General features: G+C 39.0%; 1 protein-coding gene and 1 non-coding gene across 2 annotated transcripts; both read left to right on the top strand.

Annotated features, from left to right (window-relative positions):
- Positions 1–9,868: 9,868 nt before the first annotated feature.
- Positions 9,869–18,327, top strand: LOC100692518 (alpha-N-acetylgalactosaminide alpha-2,6-sialyltransferase 1-like). Its single transcript, XM_003441871.4, has 9 exons — positions 9,869–10,134; positions 10,308–10,602; positions 11,066–11,228; positions 12,261–12,423; positions 12,865–13,003; positions 13,091–13,194; positions 13,860–13,943; positions 15,139–15,238; positions 16,805–18,327. The coding sequence occupies exons 1-9, from the start codon at positions 10,040–10,042 to the stop codon at positions 16,976–16,978; spliced, it is 1,317 nt and encodes a 438-aa protein (XP_003441919.2). The 5' UTR covers positions 9,869–10,039; the 3' UTR covers positions 16,979–18,327.
- Positions 18,328–20,858: 2,531 nt separating this feature from the next.
- LOC112847733 (U5 spliceosomal RNA) lies at positions 20,859–20,973 on the top strand. The gene has a single exon (XR_003221479.1). It is a non-coding gene; the product is annotated as a U5 spliceosomal RNA (small nuclear RNA).
- The last annotated feature ends 2,964 nt before the right edge of the window (positions 20,974–23,937 follow it).

Below are 23,937 nucleotides of genomic sequence, written 5' to 3' on the forward strand. Positions count from 1 at the left end.
TTAAATTTATTTGTTTGTTAATCAAGCAACATGTTGTGTAATCATCGAAGTTTTTAAAAATGGTGAAAAAATTATAGGTGTTTTTTATGATTATATATTATGTGCAAGTATCACTAAACTGTCAAAAGGTAAAATTATGATACTGTCATAGTTGGTGCTGGTGCATTTTGTGCTTGTTGTGTAATTTTTAAAATCATTGCCTAAAATTGGTAAAATTACAAAGACATAATAAAAGAGAAAAGGATTTTCTATATTATTCTTAAAATATCCACAAATTTAATGTGTTTTAACAATAAATGTTAAATACAGTCAAGCCCATAATTATTCATACCCCTGGCAAATTTTGACTTAAAGTTACTTTTATTCAACCAGCAAGTTGTTGTTTCTTTTTACCAGAAATGACACAGGCGTCTCCCAAAAGATAATAAAACGATGTACAAGAGGCATCATTGTGGAAAAAAAATATATCTCAGCTTTTCTTTACATATGAGCACAAAGTGTCATGTCCAAAATTATTCATACCCTTCTCAATAATCAATAATGGCTATTACAGCAATCAAACGCTTCCTATAATTGCAGACCAGCTTTTTGCATGTCTCCACAGGTATTTTTGCCCATTCATCTTTAGCAATGAGCTCCAAATCTTTCAGGTTGGAGGGTCTTCTCGCCATTACCCTGATCTTTAGCTCCCTCCACAGATTCTCAATTGGATTCAACTCAGGACTCTGGCTGGGCCACTCCAAAACATTAATGTTGTTTACTGCTAACCATTTCTTCACCACTTTTGCTATGTGTTTTGGGTCATTGTCATGCTGAGATGTCGACTGCTGTCCTGGGCCAAGTTCCTCTGCAGACTGCCTGATGTTGTCGTTGAGAATCTTCATTTATTGCTTATTTTTCATGGTGCCGTTTATTGTGATTAGGTTCCCTGGTCCATTGGCTGAAAAACACCCCCAAAGCATCAGGTTCCCACCACCATGTTTGACAGTAGGAATGATGTTCTTTGGGTTAAAGCCTTCTCCTTTTTTACACCAAATGAAGGACACATCATTGTGACCAAACAATTCAATTTTTGTTTCATCTGACCATAACACAGAAGACCAGAAGTCTTCTTATTTGTCCAGATAAGCATTTGCAAAGGCCAAGCCAGCTTTTGTGTGCCTCATCTGGAGAAGTGGCGTCCTCCTTGATCTGCATCCATGGAACCCAGCAGTGTGCAATGTCCGTTGGACTGTCTGCCTTGAGACATTGCCACCAGCAGAGCCCAGATTCACCAGGATGGTTTTGGTGGTGATCCTTGGATTCTTTTTCACCTCTCTCACTATCCTCCTGGCCAGCACAGGTGTCACTTTTTGCTTCCGACCACGTCCTCTGAGATTTTCCACAGTGCAGAACATCTTGTATTTTTTAATAATACTTTGTACTGTAGCCACTGGTACTTGAAAACATTTAGATATGGCCTTGTAGCCCTTTCCTGACTTGTGAGCAGCCACAATGCGCACCCGCAGGTCCTCACTGAGCTCCTTTGTCTTAGCCATGATTGTCCACAAACCAACTGCAGAGAGCTGCTGTTTTTCGCCTGTTGAGTTAATTAAAACAGCTCTTCCCAATTAATCAGGGTAATTAGGATGCTTTAGAACAGCTTGGACTATTTGGAATGGTATAGAGGCTTGAGGATATGAGGAGAGTGTAGTTTGCGGAACGCTTGGATTGGAAGTAGTTGAAACAGACTGTCGCTGAGAGTTTGTGCTTGGAAGGCATAGTTGGGTAACTGTAGCTAGTGTGTCTTTGGGTGTTTGGCTGGTGGTTTTCAGAGTGTGAGTGGGATTAGTAGGGGAGTTGGCCGACAGCCTGGACAGGCCCGGTAATAATCTCCTGCGGATCACCTCTTACAGACCGAGGCGAGGTAATGATAGAGGGAGGAAGGAGTGAGTGGAGTAGTATGGATGATAGTGAAGAGGAGGAGGTTGGCGGGCAGTGTGAAGAGAGTGAATGGGAAAACGTTGGGAAGGGGGTCAGGGTTAGTGAAAGGAAAAGGAAAGAGAGAAGTGAGGGTAGTTCAGAAGGATCTGGTAGAGAAGGTGAAAAGGGGGGAGCAAATCTACCCGTGAATGTCATCTTGAGGTTTGAGGAGTGGGGATTAGAGCACAAGTGGGCGAAATTAAGACTATGTCCATGTCCTAGTGACTATCCACTAGCCTGGATAGAATTGAAAACTGCGTTTTCGTCTGAAAAAGCTTCGCGTCCACACTAGCGTTTTCAGTCGTTTTCACAGAGTTGTGCATCCACATTGAAACGGCCGAAAACGCTTACGTTCCAGCACTGCGGCCTGCCTCATTTCTGTCAGCCGTTTATGTACTTTCCGGCTCATTGAAACGGCGCAGCAAAAGGTCGAGGAAAAGCACCGAGTTTTTTAAATGGACTAACAATGAGGTGGAGTTGTTGCTGCGAGTAACACAAAAGTACAAACTTGCAAAAGCGAGTGAGAATTAAATAATTTGAAGAAAAGCTATCTGGAGTATGTACAAACTGATATTGACCTTCAATAGGGCTGTCAAAATTGTCAAAATTCCATTTTGAAATGTATGCGTTTTCGAGAGCGTTTTCAAAACGCTGCGTTTTTCCTTGGGGAAAACACCATCTCAGTGTGGACGGGAGGCCAAAACGGAGAGAAAACGTCCACACTACGTAGCCTAAGTATGTTAAGGTACTCAGAGAAGGTAATCTACTGATTGGCTGTAATACGGTGGAAAAAGTGGAAAAAGCAAGGAAACTGGTGGGTGTGTGTAAAGTTAAAGTGAAGAATATTACAAGAATTGGGGAAAGGGGAGTCAATGGAAGCAAAGGGGTCATTGTGGGAGTACCGGTAACTGTAAGTATGAAGGACCTGGTGAAGAACTTAAAGTTAAGAAATGGTGAGATTAAAGGGGCAAGGAGAATGACTAGAGGTCCAGAGAAAGTGGAAACAGAAACTGTGGTGGTGGAGTTTGAAACAAAAAAAGGTGCCAAAGGACGTCTTCTATGGGTTTGTAAGGTTCAGTGTGAGGGAATTTGTACCCAGGCCAATGAGATGTTTTAATTGCCAGGAATTTGGACATATTGCCAAGGTGTGTAAAGGGAAGAGAAGGTGTGCTCGATGTTCTGGGGACCATGAGTAAGGAAAATGTGGCGTGGGAGTTAAGCCAAAATGTTGTAGTTGCGGAGGGGAACATAGTGTCACTTTTTGGGGGGGTGAAGTTATGAAACAGCAGACAGTTGTTCAAAAGACAAGGGTCATGCAAAAAGTGACATATGCGGAAGCCTGTAAACTGGTTGAGAAAGAGAGGCAGACTGGGAATCCCAGGCTGGGAGAGAAGCAAGTGCTGGAAAAGATTATGGAGATGGTAGAAAGGAAAATGGAGGAAGAGAAAAAGAAGATGGTGACATTCATTGCGGGCGTAATAAATGCAACGTCAGATGTAAAGTCGAAGACAGAGAGGATCCAGATTATTGTTAAAGCAGCATGTCATAGTTTAGACATTAAGAATATCAGATGGGAGGATATTAGAGGGGAACTCAGTAGTCAGGTGAGCCAGGAGGGAAAGTGTGGTGGTTAACTTTTCTTCTAACCGGCAATGGCAATGGAATGCAAGGAGTCTTTTGGTAAATGGCCAAGATTTTAAACAGTTTGTATATAACCAAATAGAAAAGCCTGACATAATATGTGTTCAGGAAACATGGTTAAAGCCTTGTTTGGACTTTAGGGTGTATGGATATATACATGTAGCTGTTAGGTGTGATAGGGATGAGGGGACTGGAGGGGGGTGTCTGACATTGATTAGGGAAGGGATACCTTATAGGAAAACTGAAAGGAAGGGGGAGTTGGAGTATGTTGGGGTTGAGGTATAGCTGGGAAGGAATGTGACTATGATTAATAATTTCTACAATCCTTGTAGAAAGCTGGGAATAGGTAAGCTGGAAGAAATGGGGATGAGAGGAAATATTATGGTGTGGAAATTTTAATGCACATCACTCACTGTGAGGGAGTGATGGAACAGACTATAATGGTACAGTATTAGATTAATTTTTGGATGATAATAATCTTTCCCACTGTCGCTGGGGTATGCAAAAAAAAAAAAAGACTTACAGAGAAAATGTAACATTTTGTGTTGATTGATATCACTCTCCAACATTAAGCATAAAGCTATTACAAACTGGTAGCTTAGCATTAAGACTTTGATTAAGGTGAAATAGCCTTAGTATCTCCATTTTACTTAATCGTGCTTTCAGAAGTTAACAAATCAGCATTTTTAAGCTCAAGATGACTGAGTGTCAACCAAGACAGTCCTACAACATCCAGAGCCTTCAGGAACTCAGGGCAAACCTAATCCAACCCATTGGCCCTGCCACCAAGGAGTTGTTTACTGCCTCAGTGACCTCACTCCTAGTCATAGACGAGTTGTCCCTCTTGTCCCCAGACTCTACCGAAGACGTGCCAGTGGGAGTAAGGAGGTCCTTGGAGTATTATTTCCACTGCCCGACAGTGTCCTCAGTCGAAAATAGCAGTGCTCTGCCCACACTATACACAATGCAGGTGGAGCACTGCTTTCCATTCCTGAGTCACCTGGCGGTTTGCCGGAGTCGCTTTGAGGCAGTCAGAAAGTCTTTTTCCATGGCCTCTCTGAACTCCTCCCACACCAGAGTTTTTGCTTTGGGGCCCTTCACAGCCTCAGCCAGAACTAATGGATAATGCTGATAAACTCCTGGCAGGGAAGGATTACCAAAATTGTCTGTGAAGGTTCTCAGTCATCCAGGTCATCGTAGTCTAAGGAGCTTGGAAAGAAAAGCGTCTGGACTTCTTTAAGTTGCTTGAAGATGTTTCACCTCTCATCCGAGAAGCTTCTTCAGTTCTAGGGTCAAATGGTGGAGAGTCACAGATTTAAACCCAGTGGGAGTATCCCCCCAAAGAGGGACAAAGGACCCTCTGATGATCCTCTACCTAGTCACATGAGCCAGGTGTGAAAACGGCTGTAGGTCACAATCAGTCAAGGTTTCGGGTAAGCTCATTGTAAAACCTAACCCCACCCTATCATGTGATTTCCTGAGGTCAGATGGCCCAGGGTGTGAGTGGGCGTTAAGGCGTCTGGGAAGGGATCTCAAAACTGGATTATAGATGGCAGACAGTTGGCGTCGTAAACCACCGCCTCTGTTCAAAGATGGTCGCTCACAGTGGACATAAATGGCCTCTTTTCTTCAACTTCGTCTTCAAGCAACTTAAAGAAGTCCAGATGCTTTTCCAGACGCTTTTCTTTCCAAGCTCCTTAGATTACCAAAATTGTACACAATGTCACATCCAGCAGGAAAAAAAAAAGATAACATGTATTCCTCCTTTTTTCTCTTCACAGTTCCTATTCCTGTTTCTTAGAGCCCTATTAGGAGGCATATTGTTTTTCTTGTTTTGTTGGATGAGGAGTGGTGCCTTGTTTTTTCAAGCTTTTGAACTGTTTAGTCTGCCACAGATGAAATGCATTCATATTGGTGTGCACTCCCACATGAACACATGGCATTGAACAATCAGCATGATATGTTCAACATGACAGGAAAACCATTCAGACTGACTGAAACGTAACAAAATTCACAAATGTGGAAAAAAGTTGCCACACAAGTGTTCTTGTGCCTAACTTGACTTTTTTGTGTAATTTGTAAACCGTAATAGAAAAAATAAAGAAAAAAGAAGGAATGTGTGTTATCATTTTTTCTTCTGGATGTGACATTGTATGTCACAATTTTGATAATGCTTACCTGTCAGGAGTTTATCAACATCACCCATTAGTTCTGCTATACCCCTCTCCCCATCTCACTTGCAGTATTAGCAGTAGTAATAGTGACAGTATGACATTACTGAGAAATTATTTTTCTCTTCTATTTTTCAATATGTGATGATTACTGAAAATTTCTTACAGCATTATAAATATGACTAAAAACACTGCAAACTGTTGGTACCTTGGCTATGTTAATGAGTTTTTGGTCCTCATCTTTTTTAGGTAAGCATCTGATGGAGTGCTTCTATCCTTACTTAAAGGAATACTTCAAGTCTTTGGAAAGGCCATTATTCATTTTCTTACCCGGAGTTAAATAGGAGTACTGACACCGCTCAAATTTGTCCTGAAAACATGAAGCATGCAGTTTGGATCTGTGACTCTGTCATGGCACTGGGTCTGTGACCAAGTGTTTTGTGTTTTCGGACTTTTGGACCCTGCTTATGTTTATTGAAGTCATCTGTGTTCCTTAGTCTTTATTTGCTATTTTTTAGTTTCCTTGTACTTCCTAGTTTAATCACTGGCATTTGCGGTTCTTAATTTCATGTTCATTTGGTCAGTGCCTTTTCATGTCCCGATTGTCTTGAGCTGGTCTGTGTGCTCTGCCCAACTCGTCATGTTTCCCTCGCTCTCTCTTTCTCTCTGTCCCTCATTCCCTCACCCTCATTCTGTGTCTGCCTATAGTCTTGTCTCTGTCACCATGTTTAGTGTTCCCCAGCCGTGTCTGTGTTCCTCTCACTCCCTCTGTTCCCTGTATTTAGTCATTGTGCGTCTCAGTGTGTGTTTCTCGTGTTTCCTGTTTTATTCTGACAGTCTCTAGTCTCATGTACATTGTCACGTTATGTCTGATTTGTTCCGACTGTGTTCCCCAGCTGCCTCCACTTCCCTGATTATCCTGCTGTGTATTTACTGTGTGAGTTTCCCTTTGTCCCTCGTCAGATCGTCTGTTCGTCTTCCTTCATGTGTCGGTTCTCAGGTTTAATGTTTCATGTTTCAGGCTTATGATGTGCTCCTCTGTCTTTTAGTGGACTTTTTTTTTCAAATGACACAAATGATTTGTGTGGCAAATGTTTATTTTATTTATTTTTTTAATCCCTGAGGCATTGGCTGCATTTTTAGGTAGATTAGTTGCATATAACTGTTGTTTGCAAAACTTGTGCATAGGTTTTTAAATTTTCTATTTCAAGTTATGAAAATAATTCATTAAATATGTTTGTGGTTATTACAATAAAACATATAGTTTTATGTTATTAATCGGATTTTATATTTTGTGTCTGATTTTAGATCCATTGTGTTAATACAGTATGTTAAAATGAAAAGATAACTGTAAATTCAGACATGTGAGGTGATGCTAAAAAAGAATGATACAAAAAAAGGCAAGGTAAACAGTTTTTAAAGGTGAAATATAGAGGTAAAATCAAAAGTATTGTCAGGGTCCTGGGTCTGAGCGACCCAGGATCTCTGACCAGCTATGGCCTTTTGTTATATTATTTGTATTGTATATGTATTTTTGGTGTTGCTGCCACTACTGTTTGTGTGTGTGTATATATGTGTTTGGCTGTAAGAGGATGTCAAGCACCTGCAGACCTGGTGGGTGTGGCCCTGCTGGCGGCCTGGCCACACCCGAAGCCACACACCTGCTGCTGATCAGGGCTCGTCGGGGGAGCTACTTAGGAGAGTCTTGGAGCTCCCACCGACGCGGGATCATTGCGTTAGACTCCACGAGAAGTGTGGAGCGCCAGACAGCAGCCAGCACGCGGAGTGCTGAGACACGGGAGCGGAGAGCACTGAGACACGACACGGGAGTCAGGGGAAATCACAGGGGATTTATTGTCATTATTCCATTCACTGTAAATAAAGAGCACCGTTTGCATCGTAGAGTACCGCGACTGGGTCCTCCTTTCCCCACATCCCCACGGTCCGCCATGCCAGACCGTGACAAGTATAGTCAAAAACAGCCAATTGTACCCTGGACCCCAGTGTTAAGTAAATTGCGCATGCGGGCCGCTTTGAGGGTTCACACTAGAGCGCGTTTGCTGTCACATTTTATTTGTAGTGTGAACAAGCAGACAGGTCTTAAAGCTCAATTCCGATTTTTTGATCAAATCCGATTTTTTTTTTTTTTTTTGTCTGCTTGTTCACACTACAAATAATGCGCAAAAGAAGACGTCACACACAACGCGCTCTGTTTAGACCCAGACCAAACAATATTGTTTGACTGATGGCCCTTAATATAAAGACTTGTTTCGGACTTTACGTTTTGCTTTAAGTTGTAAAGTTATTTTTGTTATTTACATATGGCCTAATAATTATCCTTATTGCTCTTTTAGAGAGGAGCGGTGCTTCAAAGGATAGTTGCAGATTTCTGTCAGAATCTGCAGATTACACAGTACAATTAAAATGTTCACGTTTCTCCAACGTTGTCTTCCAAACAGTTTCACTGACATCTACACGGGATGGCCAGGAAGCGTTCGCGATGTCTTCTCGGGCGCTTCTCCGGCGTCTGTCTTGTGTCAGTGACGTAAAAGACGGACTTAATGCGGCATGACCGTTCAAACAGCAGTCGCTTTCTAAAACATCAGATATGTATCGGATTCAGTACCACATACGAAAGTGACCCAGGTCGGATTTGAAAATATTGGATTTGTACTGTTCACGCTGTCATACCATGATCGGATATGGGTCGCATAAAAAAAAAAAAAAAAAAGTCGGATTTGATGCGCTTTCGCCTGCAGTGTGAACGTAGCGGGATTTGATCAAAAAATCGGAATTGAGCATTAAGTCCTGCAGTGTGAACATAGCCTAAAAGGCACCGAGTGATGCTGGTGCATTTAATCACTGAGTTCACTTGACTAAGTTATCAATATTTTTTTACAGCAATATCATGAAAAAGTTAAGTATTAATTTGACATTAAACAATAGACAACTTAGCTGGTCTGATCATTTTTGGACAGGCATCAAAACAATTGCCCTTCTGTAGTTATTATTGGTGATTCTGCTGTGAGACTGAAAATTTCTGGATTTGACAAGTCCCTGTGTTACAGTACACTGAGTCCACCTTGTGGCAAAGCAGAGGAAGCTCCTCAAAGGATAAATACTGAAGATAAAATCAGTATCTGCTATGGGGCAGATGGAGGAACAGAAACCTCACTACTTTTGCTGCTTTTAGTGTCTTTTTTAAATTCAAATGTTATTACTAACATCTAAAGATATTCTTTTTATTAACAGAACATAAACAGTGAGCACAGCGGCTGTAAAGAAGCCTTCTTCAAATGTTTGTTACTATATATGTAATAACTATCAGGCTTTTCAAATGGGTGACGGGACTTACCGACATTGGTCAGCTCTAAGCTAGGCTCCTCTAGTTACATCAGTTGCTTTAAGGCCACTTGAGGGTAAAGAGCTGATCAGGCAGAGAGAGATTATAACTGCAAATCCAAGTGAAATCTGTAGTGCAACCAAAAACAATGGTTGGCGATTCCAGCATGATCAAATTTATTGCACTTGTGATCTTGTTGTCTTTGATTGGTCACTTCGAAGACAGGGACCGGGTCTGCACAATTAACTGTCATAAACTTCAAGTCTTGTTCCTGCCAGTGCTATTACATTTCCCTCAGACACACTGTCATGTTTTGAGTTTTTGTTGGACTTGTATTTTTCAAAGAGTAAGATAATGATGTCTGGTTCCCAAAAGTTATTTTCTATGTTATCTTGGGTTTTCTGACTGAGCTTCAGTCTTCTGTTTATCATCTTTATTCGTGGTTTCTCTGAGTGTTTTCTCTGTGTTTCATTCCTTTGTCTCCCCAGTCGGTCATGAGTGTTTCTCTCCAGTCTCTGTGTTTGTTACTTCCTCAGGCCACAGGTGTGTTCCCACCTGTGGCCTGTTCATTTGTTATCCCTTGTGTGTATTTATGTCAGGTTATGTTAGGTTAGGTTTAGGGTAAGGGTTAGGGTTAGGCATTCATTTTTGATGCTTAGGGTTAGGGTAAGCGGCTAGGGAAAGCATTATGTCATGAGATGTCCCCACGAGGATAGCAACACCAGACGTGTGTGTTTGTGTGTGTGTGTGTGTGTGTGTCTTTGTGAATTTGTTTTATTGCTGATCTCTGTGGGTTTATCTCAGCAGTCACCATCAAGTTGTTAAAATACTCCAGGTGGTTTTTCGACCTCTGAGCAAATCTCAGAAGAAGGAGAAAATACTTTTCTTTTTAATTAAACAGCAAAACCTCCACTCAGCAGTGATGCCAATCCAAAAGTTCAGGATTTTTTCTTTGCTCCTTTTAGTAACAGTTGGTTTTCTGGTGTTTATTCTATCACAGGAACCTTTATCAAAAAGGTAAGTTGTTTTGTTTTTTTGGAGGGGGGGGGGGGGGGGGTTAATATTTTGTGTTGATATAAAGAGTCATTAAAAAGGGAACTGTGAACTGATTTGCTAGATCTGTTATTTGTACTTTGCTACTTTTTGTTGACTGTTATCTCTATTGCTTTTCTGTCTAATTCCTGATTCAGGTGGATCACTTTCTCAGGAAAAAATGGACACAAATGGGAAAACTTTTCTTTTGACAGTCTCATTACATTTTTGGGAAAAATCAAAAAAACATCTGCACCACCTTTTGTGTATACCACAGCTGGCAAAGCAAAAGTTATTTCAACAAAAATGAAGACGGTGACAAAATCTAAAACCTCTACACGTGGAGCCATGGCTGAGACTCCTATGCCTATCCTCTACAAAATAAATTTCACAAAGCTTCCTCAGTGGGATTTTGATGATGTTTATAACCAGGATGCACCACCTAGACCGACAGTAAGCATGTTAAGATATAAGACAGGGAATATAAATGCAGTTCCTAATTTTCCTGTCTTTGGGTAGAGGCAGCGCTGAATTCTGCTCAGCCAAGCAGTCAATCGTTTTCCTTTGTTGTGACCTATACATGTACCTTGTTTTCCCCTTTAAATTCATTATTTTCATTTTGTGGAGCTGTTTTTCTACCTTTGTGGCTTCTCATATGTCTGCACTCACTCTTTCCTGCAGTGATGCACTAATTTTGAAATTCTCTGCTGAAACCAATACAGATGTTTAAAAATAACTGTCTGGCACATGGCTAATGCTAACACTTATTTTGCTGTTCCTTTATTACATTTTTTTTGTCATTTGGTTCTCCTCGTTATTAATTATTCAAGGCTGGTATTTAACAGTTGGATCATTATATCAGAGCAAATTCTGTCTTAGGCTCATTTCCTGTATTTAATAGCTTTATGATTTTCAGACATGTGCCCAGTCTCTGCGAAACTCTAACGATGAGAACTTTAAGAAGGCTTTTCTTCCAAACATACGTTTGTTTCTACACAAGGACAACATCAACATGAGCGAGTGGAATCGGCTTTCACATTTTAATAATCCTTTTGGTTTTATGGAGTTCAAGTATGATGGTAGGTCTTTAAGTGGCACACCTATTTTCATTTGTTATTCCACATCCTCAAGCAACTTTTTGACACATAATGCTAAGCATAATAATGCTTATAATGCTAATGCTGTAGATGTAAGATCTAATTTGATGGCTTTATTTCCACAAAGTGTCAACACAAAGCAGGAACCCTAGGTGAAGAATTAAGCCAACAAGAAATTGACAAAAACTGCAGTTCCTCTAGCAGCCACTTGAGGCTACTTCTCAAGTCAACACTCCCCTATCCATTTTCTTATGTTTATCCAACTCAGGGTTCATGGTGTTGCTATAGGGTACCGCCTGCAATATGCAGACTCCACACAAAAAGACCCCAGGCTGGATTCAAACCCAGCCTTGCTGTGAATTTATGGTACCACGCTTGTGTCCAGTTCTGTGTATTTGCTTTCTGAGAGTGGTTTTAAACCAGTCCTCCAAAATCCTAGCTGTGTGTTGCTCTACATAGATGACCCTGTGTGTTGAAAACTGATCGGCTGACAAGGAGCTAAAACAAGGAAGTTAGCAATAGCAGAAGAATGAGGGGAGCATCTATAAGAAAATTAAAAGATCTTAAGTTTTTTTGTTTGGGGTTGTTTTTTGTTTTGTTTTGTTTTTTTTAACAGCGAAAATGATGATGAGGCTCCAAACCAACCACATCCCTGAACTGGGCAAGCAGAATAAAATTAGCAATTAGTTCATTGTTTAAATTAACTACTTTAATAGAACATGTTAGCAGTTATTCCTTCCTTCATTCATTGTTGTTAGAATTAATTTAATTAATTAATTCTAATATGCAAGAAAATCCCAATTTACTCTTGTTCTGCACACTGAAAATTCCCTTCTCTTTTAGTAAACATGAGTGGGTGAGTCAGGTGAAGCTGATGAAACAGCTGTCAATGCATGAATAAGAGCTATGGCCTTCATCTTGCCTCATTGCTTTCATATACAGGATACATTGCTGTGCTTGCACTACAGCACTCACAAAGTAAACACATATTTGAATTTTTCTTTTTGTTTGCAGATGTGATGAAGTCAGTGAAGTTGATTCCAAAGCCGAAAGAGCCATTGCTCCTCCCAAAACCCGGCGGTGACGGTTGTGTGCACTGTGCTGTGGTTGGTACTGCAGGAATCCTGAACAACTCCAGAATGGGTGTGGAGATTGATGCTCATGATTATGTTTTTCGGTAGGAAAGAACAAACAGAACAACACTATCAGCTGTGTTTATTAAGGTGTATCTTTTACTAAAAGTTAAGTTTAAAACATGTAGCGTGAGAACGGCTGCTGTTTAACATTCACTGTAAAAATGTAGCACTGTGTCTGATAGCTCACCTGCTTGAGGTGTAGAAACTCCAAAATATATTGTTCTCTTTCAAACATCAGTGTCGCCATACAGTCAGGTTGGAAAGCAGGTTAAGTGAATTAACTTTGAATAAGAGTACGTTCTGAAATGTTTTGGGGAAACACTTCAGTGGTATTGCTGCAGGTGGTTGCTTCCACAAGGGGACAATTCTCCCAAAATGAAAGCCATGATTGATTCTCAATTGATCTGAACAAATTACTAAGCTTAAGCATTTGAAGCCAAGCTTAACATCTGCAACACCTGTTTGTTTCGACTGTGTGGCAGGATGAATGGTGCTATCACCAAGGGCTTTGAAGAAGATGTAGGAAACAAAACATCGGTGTATGTCCACACAGCCCACTCCATCACTTCATCACTTTACATCCTTAAAAAACACGGATACAAAGCTGCTCCTCATGATGAGGTAAGTAAGCTTTTTATTGGCCCTTGATTTTTGCTTTATTCCACCAGAGTAAAAGTGGCTTCAACGTCCTCCTTTTCCTTCTGGCAGGGTATAAAATATGTGATGATTCCTGAGGGGATGAGGGATTATCAGTGGCTCGAGGGCCTTCTCAAGGGAGAAAAGGTCTCTGCTGGTCCATACCGCAACAGACTGTGAGTTATGTGCTGCTGCAGAATTTATGGCTTTTTGTGGTGTGAAATTAAAATAAATTGAGAAACTGGAACATTTTTATTAAAATGCTATAACATACATTTTATTAGGTGTCTATTAAAACTGTAAATTTAAAAACAGAATGTGCAATAAGTATTTTGCCTTAAATTTACTAATAATTTTACAAATCATTTATCTCATCTGCTTTCTGTTTGTGCAAATCAAGCCTTTTGGTGAAAGTGAGCTTTTAGGGGAATAATCAGCATTTACTTTAAACTGATTAATCAAACTGTAAGACTTGTGTATTGCCACTTTAATTTAAAAGACTCTTTAAAGCAGAATTGTTTATGTCGATTGATTAAATTTCATTTGCAGACAATTAATTATGATAGTGTACTACTTAGAAGTGTAAACTTTTCTTTCACTTAAGTAAATGCATACAATTTTTTTTTTAATAACTACACGGCTGTTCTGCAGACCATCTAAATTTTGTGTCATACATGCACACTCAGACTGATATTCAGGTACAAGATTTTGGTCTAAAATGCTCTGGAGGCACATAAGCATATGTTTACAGCTATTGCCTCCAGCAAATAAATTTAATGGCGTTTGAGAAAGTAAAACATCTCATCATCCTTTCATTACTCCTATTATTCAACCCCCCCAGGCCAAGGACCTACTATTCAGGGCAATACAACGAGAGCCGCTTCTATGTTCTGCATCAGGATTTCCTCCGATATGTGCGGAACAGGTCAGCCTCCTTCATCATCCAGTCCAGAATACTTATTTTTAAACAGTCCAGACTATTTATTCTATTTTTTTATTATTATTTAAAGCCTTTAATTATTTAAAGCCTTCTCTCAATTAGAATATTAAAAGTTGTTAAAAGTTAAAAGGTCCATAAATGTTTGATGATTTTTTTTAATCAAACAATCCAGAAAACATTGAAGTACAAATTTTATGCATAGTCCAAGTCAACTTTTCCCATTGTGAAAATATTTATACAAATCAGACCGACTCTGTGCAGTTCTTTCTGCTTACATTGATTGAGGAGCAGCCAGGGGCTGCTAATCAAGGGGAAGTTTTAGCAGTTTGCTGCTCCAGACCATGCACGTGTGTTCTAACACCATGCTACAGTCTTCCCAACAGTGGGGGTGCGATGTTCAAAGAAACTGCAAAAACCACAATAGCTACACCTCAGATTCTAACAGTCTCAGTTAGCATGTTAAATGTTAAAGATCATGACATTACAATGAAGAAAATAAAAAAGCCTCTACTCTCTAAAAAAAAATTGCAGCACTGTTTAGATTTGAAAAGTTCAATCTGAACAAACCGCAGGACTTCTAGAACAATGTCCTTTGGACAGATAAGTGGATAAGTGAAGTGGAAATTAATTCCCATAATGCACAGCACCACATTTAGAGAGAACCAAATACAGCATATCAGCTCAAAAACCTCATACTGACTGAAACACCAGTGCGGGAGGGAAGATGATGATTTGGGTTTGTTTTCTAGCCATAGCAAATGGACATTTTATGGTCGAAGAGCTGACCATAAACCAGCCTGTATATCGAAGTGTTCTACAGCCAAATGTGAGGCCGCCTGTACAACAGCTAAAACTGTCCAAACTGAGTCATTTAGTAGGACAATGATTCCAAATCAAGCAGCAAGCGTACAACAGAATGGCTGTGGAATCAAGGTGCTGCAATGTCCCATTCAAAGTCCAGACCACAACTCAATGGAAATGTGTGGTGAGAAATTAAGACACCTGTGCATAAACAAATGCCAACAAATACTGAACTGAAGCAAAAAAAAACAACAACAAAAAAACAGAAAAATTCTTCCACAACAATGTGAGAGACTGTTAGTAATACAGAAAATAATTATTACTTCAAGTTATTGTTGCTAAAGCCAGTTTTACAAGCTATTAAACCGTTGCATTACAGGTTCTTGAAGTCACCCAATCTGAATAAGAGATACTGGGCGATGGTCAGACCAACCAACGGGGCATTCGCTCTCTTCCTGGCTCTGCACACCTGTGACACAGTGAGTTAACACTTGATTTTAACTTCTTGACATTAAAGCTACTTCTAACCACACCTTTGGAAGAATGCAGCACCCCATGCGTACATTAACTTTGTATTAAAAGCATATTAACATCAAACTATCTTATTACTGTTTTAGCAGTATATTTCAAGCATATTTCTATACTTACAACAACTACATTTTGGAGAATAAGTGGAAAGACCTTCCCAGCAATCACATAATAAAGTTGTATCACAGATCTGTACCATTATCAGGGATAGATAAGCTGAAGGAACACTGACTTTTTGTGTACCCTCCAAAGAAAATAAGATAAAGATGCTTAAATTAAACATGTAAAATAAGGTGTGTCGCCCGTTTTATTGAACTGTTCCAATGTGTGAAGACATAGACCCGCAGACCATCTGGACAGCATCAATAAAACTGATGTCACACCTTGTTTTACACAGCTATTTAATAAACTTGTCAAACAAATTCATCAAGTGTCTATAACATATTCCAAATCAAGAGTTGCATGCATTTACATAAGTCTCACAATGGTAACTTTATCATTTACTTTGAATTATTGGCAGTTCCTCTTAACAGCTTTCTTTTTTTTGACACTTTTTATTTTGCTGTTGGCCAAAGTCTGATCTGTTACTCTTGTCAAGAGTTTTCTTTTTTAAGGCATTTTGTGGGGTGATTTTTCTTTTTTACATTCTCACAGCAGGCTAATTGTGCTAGGGTTCAAAGATGGACCAAAATTCAGAGTAAACCAAAAAGCAAGGCTTGTCAGACAGTGTGTCTGCTAGTTAAAGGTACAGTTTCTTTATTTCTCAAGGACAGAAAAGAATGAGAGAACTTCACTCAGAGATGGAAAGACAGGAGACGAAGAAGACATTCAAAGAATAGAAATGCTAAGGGATATTTGATAAAGTGCATATTTAAAGCTCTAGAATGTCCTCGGATTGCACCGTGGTTAGCCCTGTTGCCTCACAGCAAGAAGCCCCTGTTCAAATACAGCCTAAATACATTTGCACCACCTTGATGCTGTCTAGGTGAGGTGGAAAGCAACGATAGCTTATGTAACATCTGCTTGCAACTTGCTGAATTCAGATGCGTAAATCTGCAAAGAATGCTGATCTAAGCCAGTCACCTCAAGGTGCTTTAAATTGTAAGTTGAAGACCCCACAATAATACAAGTATCTGTAGTAAAAGGAGAAAAAAGAAAGGGGGAAAACTGGCTCCAAACCAAACCAAACCAAACCAAACAGAATCCAATTCTTTAAAAACCTGAAATCATGACAATTTGAATTACCATAATTGTTCTCCCTTTAATATGTTGCTTCTCTGATGATAAAAGTAATAATTATCATTAGAGAAGATAGTGAAGATCAAGGCATATTTATATTTTTATTTAACATTAGCTGTTGCTGTTAAAGAAGGAGTTAAAGATAAACTAATAAACTGGGCTTGTTAAAGTGGCTCCCCATGTGTTTTACTAATTCCAAAAGCAGTTATGTCGTTTTTATCATTTATTATTTCAGTGTAATTCAATCCCCTTTTTATTTCTCACTACTTCATCTTCAGGTGGATGCATACGGATTCATGAGTGAAGAATTCAAGAAATACTCCAACTACTATTATGACAAGTATGTTAAAACCAGGGTCATTTTCTATTCCAACCACGACTACATTATAGAGAAGAACACATGGAAAAACCTTCACAACAGCAAAATATTAAATCTGTATCAGGGAGAGTAAGTACACCAGGGGCTGTAAGATCTGCAGCAATGCTGCAATGGCAAGAATAAAAGCAATGGGATAAGGAAGAGATTGTTATTTACCGATTATTACAAGTCAAATAGATAAGGTTCAGATAAGAGGGTTGTTTAACAGCACCATAAACATCTTCTCCACAATAAATTCCTTCTCTTCTCTTCCAGTTAAGATCCGGTATTATAACCACACATTTGAGTAAGTCAGAGCAATCTAGGATGAAATTTACACTTTTTCTGTTCCTACCCCCTTATTTCAAATTTCATTTCTTACAAATCAATATTCAGAATTTGACATTATATGATCCATACATGTTTAACTATATACAAGTCTACACTCATATACAACACATAAACATACACACATAAAACAATTTCAGCACATAAACCAAAACAACAACAAACTACATTTTTACATAAACTAAGCACCCTGTGGTTAACACCCACTTAATCTCTGAGGTTATTTTTATATCTATGTGACAAAATACCTTAATGAACACTTTAAGCTTGGGTTACTCTGGCCTTGATCTATAAAAATGAGGACAAGACTTCAATATAATATAATGAGACAACTCAATCGTTATGACCGGGTTTAAGTAAAGCTAACTGCCAACAAAAACTGCTCAGCAACACGTTAAAAATTAATATATGTAATGTTTACACATATGGTAATGGATGCTGGGTGTACATGCAAGGCCTACCAGTTATTACAAGTAACAATCCAACAGTCAATACCACTCCTTTAAAATGCAAATTGCAAGTGTTACTAGGCATGTAATGTGATTATACCTTTATAATAATACAACATGAATGTGTATTTTTGACAAACCTCTTAGAGATGCAGAGAAAGTTTACTGGGTATAAAGACTTTCTGTCTCTACATTTAATACTTGTATTATTTTGTTTTAATGTTTTGGGGTTTTTTCATTTGTTTCTGTGACGTTACAGTGAATTTTCTTTGAAGGGTTTATGTAAAAGTATTCAGGATGTGGCTGTTGGTATTAAACTTAAATGATGTGATGTGATGTTTTTCGACTGCTAGAACTACTACTGATGAGATATAAAGGCTATAAATTGTTTATTTTGGGCCGTGGGTGGTTAAATTGTTTCTCCAATCTGTATCTATCTCAGACAGTTGCAGTATGAGCTCTGAGATGAGCTCCTGCAGTAAACAGCACCACCTGCAGCTTTTTCAGAGCAGAACTTTATCCAAGTACTGTACTTTGACTTACTTTGTACTATATATCAGTACTGCAGTAATATAACATAACGTCACTGTTTTACCATAATAATAATTAGGTGAGTGGTTTTTTTTATGTTTTGTTGAATCTATCTTGTTTAATCACACTGTTTTATTCACAAGTGAAACTAAATACACTTTTTTAAATACATGTTGTGATGTGTTTACTTTCTTTCCTATTGATCATTTTGTATCTTGTAAATTAACCGTGTCACCCAATTCTACACACACACTGTACTTCAATACTTTTTCCATTATTTCTTTTCTTATTTCATACAAATATTATGTTAGGTATACTTTACTAGTATTAAGTTCAGTGCTACTTTAATTCTTTATGGTATAGATTCAACACATTGATGGAAACTTTCTTTAGAGATTTTGGTCCATGTTGAGATGATAGCATTGTGCACTCCAGTTCCACCCGTTCCCAAAGAATTGAGATCTGGTAACTGTGGAAGCCATTTAAATGCAGTGAATTCATTTGTTATGTTAAAAAAAAAGTGTGAGATTATCTGAGAAAGCAGTGGCACTCCTTGTGGTCTTCTGCTGCTGTAGCACATCTGCTTTAAGATTCGACATGTTCTTCTGCATATACTGTCACCCTTCTGTCACCTGGCACATTCTCCTCTGATTTCTGGAATCATCAAGCCACTTGTTTTATTTATTTATTTTTCATTCCTTTTCACAGCTTTCTCTATAAACCCTGGACACTCCCAGTAGATCAGCAGTTTCTGAGACAGTGCAACTAGCCCATCTGACATCAACAACCAAGTTAAAAGTTTAAAGTCACCTAAATCACCTTTTCACCCCATTCTGGTGCTCAGTTTGAACTTCAGCAGCTCATCTTGAATACATCCACATGCCTAAATGCACTGAGTTGCTGCCACGTGATTGGTTGGTTGGATTTTTGTGTGAACAAGCAATAGGTGTAAATAGGAAAAGTTGCCTGAGAGTATTTATAGATAATCTAAGGGACAGAACAGATTTTATAATTCCATCACAGCAGCTTTTTACCACAAGAGGTCGTTGTTTTGCATTAAGTCAGCAGCATAATTTAAAACCTGCACTTTTACATTTACATTCAGTTCAATTCTCGATTTTTGGTGTGTCTTTGAATTCAACCTTCTGTAGGTTGATTATTTTCATACAAGGATGTGGCATCCTATTGTTCCTAACCCATTACCCAGTACGTATCCATATCAACCATGATTCTTTTTTCCCCCATTGAGATCTGATGTGTTTCACACTGTTCTTTTATTTATTTATTTATCTTTTATTTCAGCAGTTATTGAGCTATTATTGGCGGTTAATTTTATTCTGCACTGGCTGTTGAATAGAGTACATCAGAGGGGCAGCTTAGGTTGAGGTTTGGAGAAAAAGTTAGAAAGGTAAGGCTGAAATTGTTTACATATATGTATTGTGGAAATATTGGACAAAAGGATGCTTCCAGGCACGCGGGAGTAAAAGAGGAAGACCATGGAGAAGATTCATGGATGGATTGAAGGAGGAGATGCAGAGGAGGACGCTAGAGACAGGATAAAATGGAGGCAGATGTGAACCCTGAGGGGAGTAGCCGAAAACGAAGAAGATGCTTTTGTGACTGTGATTTTCTTTTATAAATGGTAACAATACATGAGCCTAAATCTTAAGTGCTCATATTAATTAGTGTGCATTGTCCCTTTTTATATATATTAAAAAAAAAAAAACAATAGAAAAATATTTTTTTTAAATGGGATGTGGTCTCCATAATTGTGAGTTCAGCTTTACAGATTTCCCCCTACACGGCTCCGAGTGGGGGGGCTCATCTCCCTGGGTGACTGAGTAGGGGCGTGTCAGGGTTGACTGACAGGTGTCCTGATACATGACCTTATTAAAGTGCACCTGTTCACTGTAAAGGTTGTGGGAGCAGTTTTAACTACGTTTTGTGTGTGTGTGTGTGTGTGTGTGTGTGTGTGTGTGTGTGTGTGTGTGTGTGTGTGGCACAGAGCATCCAAGAAGTTTGTGCTGGAGTTTTTGGTGAGTAAAGTTCTGGTGTTTGATGAATTTGTGACTTCCCGCACATTAGCAGAGACGTATGTGTGTTACCTGATAACTTTACGCTCCACCCTTTAACCCATCACTTCTGGCTCCGAAAGTCAACAAGGCGGCAACACGGCTAACGCTAAAGCTTTGAATGTGGAATACAGAACAAATGCGTGACGTCACGACGGCTATGTTTACACGGGGCGTCACTTCCGAAAATAAATGATACGGTTAAACATTTAAAAGCGTTCAAAAACATTAGCACAATACTTCACCATGCTTTGCGATTTAGAAGCGATTATAGGGCAAAATCTTACGCGAATAATTAAGAGCTCTGCGTTAGATTTTAATTTTTTAACAACCCGGAAAACCCCATGGAATCCCATCATGCATTGCGCTTACTGTTGACGGTTAATCTAGTGTGAATAAACTTACAGCGTTCACATAAAAAGTCTTACCCTGTGCATTTATATTGTTTGATCACTACTGCATTATGTGACTATGAGTGGTCTCTGTTATTTATAAAGGCTCTTTCCCAGTGAACCGTCACTTCACATGGCTTTGTTGTCAATGGGGTCCTGTTGCGGTCTTTACACTAGTCAGTACACTCTTGTTTCTCTTCAGATCGTATAAATCTTTCGCCTTTTACTAAAGATTTCCGTGGAGAGGAACATTAAGAGTTTTACCCAATTTTTTGATGCCCTGCGTTTAGCGGGGCTTTCTGAAAGTGTTCAAAAGAAATAGTACGTTTGTAGTACAACTGCGAAGAGCATTAATATGGCAATATCTTAAAATGTAGCCAGGCGTGTAATGTTGTCGTGTTTCATGTGCCCGGTATTGTTGTTACAATGTGTTTTTTCATTGTGAGCACGCTGAACTGTAGCGGTTTATCCCAGTTATTATTTTTTTACATATATATATTTTACGGGGTTTTTTTTTCATTTATTCACATTAAGATTTAATTTTTTGAAAATGTTTCTATTGGTTTTATTAATTTATATGTTAGTTTGTTAGTCTTTTTCTAATTGGAGTTCAGAACAATGCAAAAGAGTAAAATTAAGGACATTTCCAAAATCCATCCATCCATCCGAATGGATGGATCATGTTTCCTTGGTGAATGTCCATTCATCTATCCGTTCGCTTCCACTTATCCTTTTTTAAGATCACGGGGCCGCTGGAGCCTATCCCAGCTGTCTTAGGGCGAGAGGCAGGGTACACCCTGGACAGGTCTCCAGTCTATCACAGGGCTAACACATAGACAGAGACAACCACTGGCACTCACGTTTACTCCCGCATTCACACATATGGGCAATTTAGTGTTTCCAATTAACCTAACGCCACTAACTGCATGTCTTTGGACTGTGGGAGGTACCCGGAGTACCTGGAGAGAACCCACGCAATCACAGGGAGAACATGCAAACTCCACACAGACCCCGGCAGGATGGTGGAATTGAATTCAGGACCTTCTTGTTGTGAGGCAACAGTGCTAACCATTGGTGAATGTATGTTTAGTTAGTATTTTTTTTTAACAGTAGTATTTTAATTCTTTTAGTTTTGTTTAGAGTAGGTTTTAAATGTTGATTCTTGTTTTTAAACGCCTCACACATGATCTGGGATCAAAGTATTTCCCTGACATGCACCTAAGCTGCAAACCCGCTTGACCTCTTAGGTTATCTAGATCAAGCTGGCTGGTTATACGCCAGGTTTCCATTAAAACTGCTGGCGATGCTTATACTTTTTGTGTTCAACAACCTATTAAGCCATGTTAGATGTGCTCCAACATCATCAGTGCTTAAGGGTGTTTAGTTGCTGGTCTTTATTATTTTACAATTGAAAAACATTTTTTAGGTTTAATTAATTTTATTGGACTACTGTTGAGCTGTTTGTTTGTTGTTTGCTCAAGAAAGATTTTAAATCTTTATATAATTTATATAAATTTCCTGTGTAGTAATTCTGGTTACCCATTACCACTGATGAGGCTGTTATTAAAACAAGAAGGTGAGTGTTGATTTATTGGAATAAGGCATAACCAAATCAGCTATGGACTACAAATAGTAAAATCTGCAATATAAATGCAAAAGTCCCATTTTTCTAAAGCATGATCCCTGATTATACATTACGCTATGTATCTTCAGTATCCCTCACCCTATTATACCACAACTACCAGTACGAACCATTTAAACAAGGTAGGATGAAGCCATGCTTTCATGTTGTTTAGGTCAAATACTTCACCTACTACCTGTATGTCACGAAACAGAGACTCATCCAATAAGCAATGTTTTTTGTTTTGTTGGGGGTTTTTTCAGTCTTCTGTCCAGTTTTAAAGATCCTGTGTAAATTTTTTGTGGCACCCAGCGTGGTCTTCTGCTGCCAAAGCCCATTTGTGTCAGGGTTATATGTTCAGAGATGCTCTTCTGCATACTTTGTTTGTAACGTTCAGTTATCTGAGTTACTGTTGCCTTCCTATCAGCTTGAAGCAGTCTGAATCTGGTCATCCTCATCTGACCTCTAGCATCAACAAGCCTAGAGAACTGCCACAGACTGGATATTTTTTCTTTTTTAGACTCCTCTCTGTAAACCCTAGAGATGGCTGAGTGGGAAAATCCCAGCAGATCAGCAGTTTCTGAAATACTCAGAGCAGCCCGTCTGGCACCAACAAGAATACCACATTGAAAGTTGCTTAAATCACTTTTCTTCTTCAGTCTGTTGCTCAGTTTGCAGGTTATCTTGTTTATGTCTACATGCTTAAATGCACTGAGTTGCTGACATGTAATTACATATTTTTTAAGGCGTCATTATTAAGTCCTGGGCAGCACACAGTGGTCCAGTAGTTAGTACTGTTGCCTCACATCAACATTCGACTGCACCATCTGGCCGGGGCCTTTCTGTGTGGAGTTTGTATTCTCCCTGTATTTGTGTGGGTTCTCTGCAGGTACTCCGGCTTCCTCCCACAGTCCAAAGACATGAAATTAGTGGGGTTAGGTTAATTGATAAATTACCCTTCGGTGTGAACGTGAGTGTGAATGGTTGTCTGTCTCTCTGTGACAAGGATAAGTGGAAGAGAATGGATAGATGAATGGATTATTATGTCCTTTGAATCCGCAGGTTAGTCAAAACCTGTCAGTGTTTTGGTCAGACTGTAGATTTGAATTTACAACTTCTAAACTGTGAAATCCACTACCATTGTATATGAGATCTGTTGACTACTGAAACTTTTAAAGAGCTGTTAAAGAGTTTTTAGTATAGGCTTGCTTTAAACTAGTGGATAATATTGTTATGTTTTTTAACCCCTATATTATTATTTTTTTTTATTGTTTGCTTGCTTTTCCTAAAAGGTGCTTTATAAATACATTTTATATACTTATTTAAAAAGTAATGAAAAGAGTGCTGTAATCTTCCCGAGCACAAGAGGGCGTCTTTGAACGCTTGAAAGAATTCAAGGAAAGCAGTTTTAATGACATCAAACGTTCACACGTAAAAAAAAACCAAAAAAAACCCCAAAACAACAAGAGTAAAATTCACTCTGGAGAAGATGGCATTCTTTTCTTTAAAAATGACTATAGTACTAAAACCAGATTACTGTAACTTATTAGTCACTAATTGTTCCAGCTTTAATCCTATAAATAGACTTTTAGCCTACTTATTATTCATGAACATATAAATGTATGCTGAGTATACCTCTG

The sequence above is a fragment of the Oreochromis niloticus genome, linkage group LG8 (assembly GCF_001858045.2).
Source record: "Oreochromis niloticus isolate F11D_XX linkage group LG8, O_niloticus_UMD_NMBU, whole genome shotgun sequence".
NCBI lineage: Eukaryota > Metazoa > Chordata > Actinopteri > Cichliformes > Cichlidae > Oreochromis > Oreochromis niloticus.